This window comes from Cyclopterus lumpus, chromosome 5, assembly GCF_009769545.1.
Source record: "Cyclopterus lumpus isolate fCycLum1 chromosome 5, fCycLum1.pri, whole genome shotgun sequence".
Lineage (NCBI taxonomy): Eukaryota > Metazoa > Chordata > Actinopteri > Perciformes > Cyclopteridae > Cyclopterus > Cyclopterus lumpus.
The window spans coordinates 14673817-14683098 of NC_046970.1; the positions used below are offsets into that span (position 1 = coordinate 14673817).

The 9282-nt window shown below is 45.7% G+C and overlaps 1 protein-coding gene across 1 annotated transcript; it reads left to right on the forward strand.

Annotated features, from left to right (window-relative positions):
* Positions 1-435: 435 nt before the first annotated feature.
* Positions 436-8345, forward strand: fblim1 (filamin binding LIM protein 1). Its single transcript, XM_034532521.1, has 10 exons — positions 436-741; positions 1005-1249; positions 1618-1978; positions 3017-3138; positions 3917-4010; positions 4109-4137; positions 6530-6670; positions 7253-7431; positions 7667-7787; positions 7876-8345. The coding sequence occupies exons 3-10, from the start codon at positions 1642-1644 to the stop codon at positions 7984-7986; spliced, it is 1134 nt and encodes a 377-aa protein (XP_034388412.1). The 5' UTR covers positions 436-741; positions 1005-1249; positions 1618-1641; the 3' UTR covers positions 7987-8345.
* The last annotated feature ends 937 nt before the right edge of the window (positions 8346-9282 follow it).

Below are 9282 nucleotides of genomic sequence, written 5' to 3' on the forward strand. Positions count from 1 at the left end.
GCATGCTCCCTCCTGCAACCGTGACATCACTGCAGCATTCCTTTCCACAGAGCTGAAACAACAGAGACCCCCATCACTCTCCTCATCTCCGTCTCCTGTTAACCCTCTCTCTTCTTCCACACTGACCCACATTCAACATGAAGTTTCTTACTCTATCCTCCCCTTTTGACTCTCCGGAGGGGAGTAGACCATACAAGGTTTCGCTCCGGAAACTAACCACAATATTTGCTGATTAGCAGACCTGATATTGCTTGTACTCACTCTGGTGGAGAGCACCAAACATAACAAAGCAGCTTGTTCATAGCTCTCACAGACACTGCCCCCCCTCTCCTCTCCTAATACACCAATATCTCCTCTTGCACAATGCCCTGATTCATTGCACTGTAATGCTGCGGCTCCTTTACGGCTGCGTTCAACCAAAGAGGCTCCATCAGCAGAGCCTGATGAATTCCACCACATATTATCAGACGTCGGTGGGGCACAAATGGAAGCAATGCCATGAGACACTGATAGTGAGTCAAGGCTAAAGTGATATAATGTAGTGGGGGAAGGGAAGAAGGAAAGAGGGAGAAGAAAAAAGGAGGCAGACTCAATGAGGGAGGTAGGGGAAATAAAGCTGACAGAACAATAAGGCAGAGCTTCACAGGAGAGAGAAAGAGGACAGTTTGAGATAGAGAGTTGCTGGAAAGAGGCAGGTACAGTCACATCCTGCTGGCATGCAAAAAGATAAAGGAGTGAGAGGTGAGTATATTTAAGGACAAAGACCTTAAAGTATCTCATAAGGATGGTATTTTTTTCTTTCATTTGTAAAGCCTCAAACTGTTTTATTTTGGTTAGTTTGCCCAATTGTTGACTTGCATGACTTCCTTTGTGTGCATGCGTGCCAGTGTGTTTGTGTGTGGGTGGGTGTGTGCCTGCCAAGTTTTCATAGTAGATGCATGTGTCATGTATTTTACTGCACTTTGCCCGAGATTAACTGTTCACCTTTTACGGTCGGTCGGGAGGTGGTATTGTCAGTCAGCCAGAGAAGGAGGAGGGGTCAACGGACGAGAGAGTCTGGGAGGGAGGTGCAGAAGGAAAAGGAGTGGCCTTCTGCTGATAGTCGCCCTCTCTACCGGAGTAAAAGTCTTCTCTCAGTAGCAGCTTACAGGAGGGAAAACACACCAGACGTTTTGAGATACAGAGCAGGGAAGACGAACGAGGAAAAGACAGAGCTGTCTCCAAACCACATCTCTCAAATTTCTCCCAGGTATGTAATGCCAGCTTATAGCCAGAGTCAGTGGGTTTAAAGGAAACAAATGATTCAAATTTGTGCTTTCTACCTCTAAAACTATTCATTATAGGTAATGAGAGATGTGAGTGTGTGAGTTTACCTTTCTAAAGTGATAGTGAGTGCACCCACAAAGTTGACTGAGAGGGTGTGTACACTAGATTCAACACTATTGAGATGATAGGAATAAAATGTGTCAAGTTCAATACCACTGTCTATTTATTACACTCCAGTTGCTCAAGATCAAGTAGTGTAGAGTCTGAGGTGTGTTTCTATGTTTCCATAGAACTATAAAACATTGCAAACAGTCTTGAGTACAGAAAATAATTGTTCTGTCCTCATTATAGGCTGTATGTGGGGTTTATACAGTCATGGCATCAGCAGCTCCACCAAAAAGGATGGTGTCTTCTGTCTTCATCACTCTGGCTGCTCCTCATCGAGCCACTGTAACACAGCAGCAGCCCGTCCTCCAAGCTCACAGTGGTGCAGTTAGAGACAAGCCACACACTGCTGTACGAGTTAGCCCAAGTGACAACGTTCCTGCCGTCAGGCACAAGAAAGAGGACGACCAGCAGTCTGAGTCTCATGGCCGCAAAGGCCGGACTTTTACGGAGGCCATGGGCCGAACTTCAGACCCTCAGAGCCCAAAACCTCCCCAACCCGGACCCATCAGAGGAAAGCTGCAAGGAGACGACAGAGGTGCTGCAGGTATTCATGACAAAACCTATCTTTCATCTTGGATTTAACCACCTGAAATACATGCAGAAAATGACGCTTTATGTGACTGCCATCAGGGCCTGGCTGACCTTTATAATATGTTTTGGACCTTCCATTCCATTATCCAAGTCTTTTTTTAAAATCATTTGTTGGAGGGATTCCTAAACTATACGAGTGCTGCTCTTTTTAGGATCCTCCCCAAATACAAATGAGATTGTATTTATTTTTGTCATTACAAGACCTCTGAAAAAAGGGTAACACCACACAGTAAAGTCTGTTTACAAGGGGATTAATACTGGATATCAGAAACAATTTAGGAAACGCTGATAATTTGCCTCAGATGATGTCACTTGAGTCATCTTCAGTTGGGGCTGAAGACAATGAGTTATTAAAAATGAAAATAATATTGTGGAGTTAGAAAGTGAGTTTAGCAGATCACTGTAGTCCGCTATCCTTCTCAGCTCGATGCAAGATTAGCTGCCACTGGCATAACACCACAAACTCTGCACGAACTGTCAGCGGTCCAGCTGTATTGTGGGTATTGTAGGCACCCGGTTGTGATAAGGAAGAAGACATTGTGGAATAAAAAAGACAATATCAATGTTTAGATTTCTAAACTGTCCATTGAGAGTCCGACAGTGTTATAGGAGTGCAAACGCTAAATTGTGTATTACTCTTTTAATTGGAAAACATTATTATCCCTCTCTTCACATGCACTGGATTCAGGATGTATTATATGCTATCAGGCTGGAAAAGACAAAAGTACCTGCTACATATTGAACACATAATATAAGGCTTTTTCGAAACGTGCACACAATGTGTCACTTCAGTTTGATAATGAGAAGCAAAACGAAGACATAACCTCCAAAGCTTCTATTTCTCCCCTTTATATATTTTCTTTTATTTCTCATTATCATCATTATTATTATTTTATACTTACTGTATATTCCTGATTTCCAGTGCTTACTTGACACTTTAATAAAAAGCATATGTATAAGTTGATGTATAATGTTTTTTTTTGTCAAACAGATCTCTTCCATGCGCCTCCTCCTCTTCCATCTCAGGGAACATCTCTCTCTGAAGAATCAGCACTTCCACCACCTCTCTCCCACCCTCTGACCCCAGGCCAGCAGCAAGTTTACAACAGAGAGGTATGCAGACTTCTGTCCCAGTTGCAGCACTCAAATGTGCTGTCATTTTACAGTTTTAAACACTTAATCCCACTTTTCCTCAAAAAAGATTTGCCAAAAATAGACAAGTAATGTTTTTTTCCTATGGTAAAGGATTACAACTTTCCACAACCTTTACAGATACTGTGTTACGCTGTGCAGTGGTTGTCAAAGAATAATCTGCAAAAGACATTATGGAGAAAAAACAGTTGTGTTTTAGATATGACTGAACGATTAAGAAATGCGTGCAGTTCATAAACACTTTCCAAGCTGTAGAAATCTATATACATTTTGTTCCTATCATTGCAGGCACATCTCTGTGCAGAAACTTAGAAAGTGTTGATCAGGAAAATGGGCTGAGTTACAGCAGGAGGTCTAATAAAACGTTCTTGTACCTATACAATGTATCCCATGTTTTATTCACGTTTTGTTTGTGTTTTCAATATGTTGGATAAGGACATGTACTGTATGTAATTCTTTCAGAGGCCCCTCATATTTGTATTTCTGCAAATAAATGTACTTTTATTATTATTTTAGGTTTAGGTTTACATTTTACAAGTTTAATTTAAAATGGTGTTCTCTACCTCTCTGCCTAACTTGGTAAAGCATATTACAGATTTAGGGTTTCAATGTGTTTAATCTACCAATATTTTTATTCGAGCATCAACCATGAGCATTTACTAAAGTGTGGGCTTCACCTTGTGAGGCCAAACTCAACTTTAAGTTTAGGTTTACATTAACAATGTTCTTTACATTTGAGGGGGAAACAAGCACACCATCTAGTGGGTTAAACCAAGATGAACAATCCCATGGGATCCATAAAAATGGCCAAGACACGAGCAGGGAGAGTAGAGGTAACATGATCTCTATTTACACATTTACCACTTAAGCAATATACAATACACATATAAATGTAATTTGCTTTGAAATGTGATGTTTGTGTACAATGCAGAGGTCTGTGGCTTCTGTCGGAAACCCGTGGTGTCAGGATCTGTAGTGTTGTTTCGTGTTTCCTGTCTTATTTTGAAGTCCTTGTCTCTCGTGTCCTCTGTTTCTCTTCACTTCCTGTCCCTGTGATTGTCTGCCCTGTTCCTGATTGTTTCCTCCTGTGTCCAATCACCTGCACCAGCCCTCTGTATTTAAGTCCTGTTCATGTCATTCCCCTTGGTCGGTTCGTCTTGTCTAGATCGTGGAAGATCTTGTGTGCATGTTTTGTATCCTGGTTTTTTGGAATCCTGTTTTGGAATCCTGTTTAGCAATAAAAGTTGCTTTTCCATCGTTGACGGCGTTTGGGTCCTGTGTTCCAAGCGGCACATAACAGAACGAACCGACCAAGATGGACCCAGCCTACAACCCCTTCGAAGGGACCCGCTTGGCCTATGGGGGCCCTCGTAGCCTCCAGAAGGGGAACTACAACCCCCATAGGGTCTCGGCACCAGACCCCTTCAACGGGACCCGTTTGGCTTATGGGGGGCCTCGTAGCCCCAGGGGCAGAGGTCACCCAGGCCCAGCCCCGGAGTGGGGGGCGCAAACCTCCGGACCGCGTCGGTGGAGGGTTCCGGCTGCCGCCTCTGTGCCGCAGACTACTCCGGTTCCCGCAGTCGCCTCCGTGCTGCAGCCCTCGCCTGTTCCTGTTGCCGCCTCCGTGTTCCGGCCAACCCCAACTTCCTGGGACCTATTGGACTTCCGGCCGGCCCTTGCTTCCTTTGCCTTGTCCCAGGACGCTTTCCGGGACATGATGGAGTCCCTCCAGGCGTTAGACAGGGTCCTGCTTCGGCCGCAGTCCCCGCCGGTTCCTGCCGATGCTGTCCCGTCGTCGCCCCGCCCGACTCCAGCTCCCCGTGTCCCGTCGGCGCCCCGGCCGATCCCAGCTCCTCGTGTCCCGTCGGCGCCCCGGCCGACTCCAGCTCCCCGTGTCCTGTCGGCGCCCCGGCCGACCCCAGCTCCTCGTGTCCCGTCGGCGCCCCGGCCGATCCCAGCTCCTCGTGTCCTGTCGGCGCCCCGGCCGACTCCAGCTCCCCGTGTCCTGTCGGCGCCCCGGCCGACCCCCGCTCCTCGTGTCCTGTCGGCGCCCCGGCCGATCCCAGCTCCTCGTGTCCCGTCGGCGCCCCGGCTGACCCCAGCTCCCTGTGTCCCGTCGGCGCCCCGGCCGACCCCAGCTCCTCGGGTCCCGTCGGCGCCCCGGCCGATCCCAGCTCCTCGTGTCCCGTCGGCGCCCCGGCCGATCCCAGCTCCTCGTGTCCCGTCGGCACCCCGGCCGACCCCAGCTCCTCGTGTCCCGTCGGCGACCCGGCCGACCCCAGCTCCTCGTGTCCCGTCGGCGCCCCGGCCGATCCCAGCTCCCCGTGTCCCGTCGGCGCCCCGGCCGATCCCAGCTCCCCGTGTCCCGTCGGCGCCCCGGCCGCCCCCGGTTCCCCGGGTCACGTCGCCGCCCCGGCAGACCCCGGTTCCCCGGGTCACGTCGCCGCCCCGGCCGACTCAGGCTCCCTGTGTTCGGTCGCCACCATGGCCGCTTCCGGCTTCTGTTCCTGGGGTTCCCCCGGAGCCCGTCTGTTCACCTGGTGGTCGCCCTTCTGCCCGTCCCCCGGAGCAGGTCTATCTGCCTGGTGGCAGTCCTTCAGCCCGTCCGCCTGGTGGTCGCCCTTCTGCCCGTTCCCCGGAGCAGGTCTATGTGCCTGGTGGCCATCCTCCTGCCCGTCCCCCGGAGCCCTTCCGTCCGCCTGGTGGCCGTCCTTCAGCCCGTCCCCCAGAGCCCTTCCGTCCGCCTGGTGGTCGCCCTTCTACCCATCCCCCGGAGCAGGTCAGTCCTCCTGGTGGTCGTCCTCCTGCCCGTCCTCCGGAGCAGGTCAGTCCTCCTGGTGGCCGTCCTCCTGCCCGTCCTCCGGAGCAGGTCAGTCCTCCTGGTGGTCGTCCTCCGGCCCGTCCCCCGGACTTCTTCTGCCAGGCTTTTGGTCCCGCCTCCGGCTCCCCTTCACCCACCCTGGGGGACTGTGTTGGGTCGTCTGGAATCCGCCCCTTGAGGGGGGGGTTATGTCAGGATCTGTAGTGTTGTTTCGTGTTTCCTGTCTTATTTTGAAGTCCTTGTCTCTCGTGTCCTCTGTTTCTCTTCACTTCCTGTCCCTGTGATTGTCTGCCCTGTTCCTGATTGTTTCCTCCTGTGTCCAATCACCTGCACCAGCCCTCTGTATTTAAGTCCTGTTCATGTCATTCCCCTTGGTCGGTTCGTCTTGTCTAGATCGTGGAAGATCTTGTGTGCATGTTTTGTATCCTGGTTTTTTGGAATCCTGTTTTGGAATCCTGTTTAGCAATAAAAGTTGCTTTTCCATCGTTGACGGCGTTTGGGTCCTGTGTTCCAAGCGGCACATAACACGTGGCTCTTTCTGAACCTGCAATAGAGGCCTTAAACAGGACGTACCATGACGGTTGCTTCCAGTGTAGATCTTGTCACATTCCCTTGGCTGGTAAACAGTACTACAACAAGGCAGGCATCCCGCTCTGTGAAGACTGCTACCAGGTAGATCAAAGTCAATACAGTTACACTACAGGATGTTATTAAAGCAAATATAAATTACAATATTTCTAAAATGTTTATGCATTCTCATTAACTTCAAATCATGTATGCTTTATATTATTACTAGCTGTTTTCCAAAGGCTGCTGTGATGGTTTTTTTTGTATTGTGGTTTTCCCAAACCCTCCGGTAGCCATTGGTTTCCCTTACTTTTACTATAGTATTAACTTGCACAGACTTGAAATACTTCCATCACAGTCAACATTGTGTCAGCTGTTTTTAGTGTCAATGTTATGTTAACGCATTGAATTCGAGTCCAGGTGAAATGTAAAAAATAAAGGTAGCAAAGATATTAATTGTAAAGAAATCTGGTTTGGTTGTCTTTGCAAAAATGACCGGAAGGCAAGTGCTGCTTGTGAGGTTGGAAAAACGAAATAATAAATGTTTTAAGCTGTCTTTTGGACATTGAGCAACAGTCACACATGAGGTATACGTGGTTTGTAGGGAATGTGTTTAACAGTGGAAAGTGTGGTATTGTCTTTTAATACTGAAATATATTCCACTAACCATTTCTTTCTATCTCTTAGGCCAGCCTGGAACTTTGCTGGGCATGTGGGGAAGTTATCGCAGATCATGTGATCCGTGCACTGGAGCGAGCATACCACCTTTCTTGTTTTACCTGTGCAACATGTAAACAGCAAATTGGGGAGAAAGCTTTTGCTCAGGGAGAAGTTGGAGAAGTGTATTGCCTCCAGGACTATTACAGGTATGAGCGTTAAGAATTGTGGCAAGCATCACATGAAAAACGTCCAAAGAGGTTTTGTGTCCCATTTCCTGAGATAATACATCAACAAATTGCTGTTGAAGTTGTTTTATGTATAAACCACTTTCGATTCAGCTTCATTTATTGACATATTGCCATTGTCAACCCAAAACACAAGGTGGCAAATCTCACTCTTACTTTGCCTCATTTTCTTTCCTCTGAAATGTTGTCTTTAAAGGAAGTATGCTCCAAAGTGTTACGCCTGCAACAAGCTAATCATTCCAAAAGAAGATGGTACTGACAGCTATAATGTTGAATGTCTGGGACACTCGTACCACGAGAACTGCTACAGATGTGAGGTAGGCAATCTGCAAGCAACCAGTGTTTACTCGGATACAAACACACAGTAATCACCACTCCATAAGTCTTTTTTTCTATTTTATGCAGGTTTGTGTCATCCAGCTCTCTCCTGAACCAAATGAGCATGGCTGCTATCCTTTAGATGGGAAGCTGCTTTGCAAATCTTGCCATCTGAACCTGATTTCTGGCCAGCACTAACACTGGCCTTTTACAGCCCGAGATAAACTGCAACTGATGGAAGAGTGCCACGAGTCTATAGGTTCAAAGAGATGAGAGACTTTACATCGGCAATGTGCATGACTCTGAAATAACAATGTCACACATCTTTTTCCACTAGAACAAAACATATTTTTAACAATATATCATGCATCCTGAAGATTCTCCTTTTGTTCTTTTCTACTTGATAATTTTGCACTCAATAAACTACCAAATACACCAATTATATTTATGCAACAGCCATTGCAAAAACTTTTGGCAAGCATTATTTGAATTATTTTGAATCTCAATCAGTAAACTGTTTCTCAATCACATTAACCCTTTATATAAAAAATAAACTTTATATTAAAAAACGTTTTTTATAAAAGTAAACTAATATATTTTATCTTGAGGCAGGCTCCAACATTGCATTTGTTAAATTACACATACACATAAGTATATAAGTATTAAAATAAGAAAATTGACTACAGACATTAGAGATGTATAAGATAATGTGTAGCAGAGGACACATGTACATCCTAAAGCACTCATTATGGACCAAAACTATAAGGTACATTTTAACACATAAAGATCCTCACTGGGCCTTTATTGACTATTTTTGCCTCGACTATAGATTTATTCAAATTGTCAAATTGACATTAAAGCATTAAAGTCTCAGTCAAATTGTTTTTTTATTTATGTTCTGTATCTCAAAATGGCATGTTTGTGGAATTATATTTCTTTGTATCATAACATTTATTAAAACATTTGTGGGAGAAAAAAATATTTCAGTGTTTCCGTTTTTATTCACCACACTTTTTATTTACTATGTAAATATTGCAATGTTGCCAGCCCCTTATCTTTTCTACAGTAGGACTATTTAGAAAGAAAGAAAATGTTGAATTCAAAACAACCCCCTGATAATTTAATACACTCTATTCTGCTACTATGGTGGCTAATATTATCAAGTTTGAGGGAGATATTGTTTATTAATATTAATATATTTGCTTACTTTAGGAGTCTTCTCTACTTGCGATACTGTTAAATGAATATTCACCATCATGACTTTGTGTTCAGCTACATGTATAGTCTCATTCTAGGTTGTCCATTAAATCCAATTTGTTTCAATGAGAGCTTAAAAGGTGGCTGAGCGTCGAATGAGGGTGGGAATCTCTTCTGGTGAACATTTTAAGAAAGACTTGAGGGCCGAACATTACATTGGGATGTATTGATTTTGAAATAATGTACAAAGCTAAAATGACAAACATTTGCTGGTTTTAGCTAACGGTGGTTCGCTGC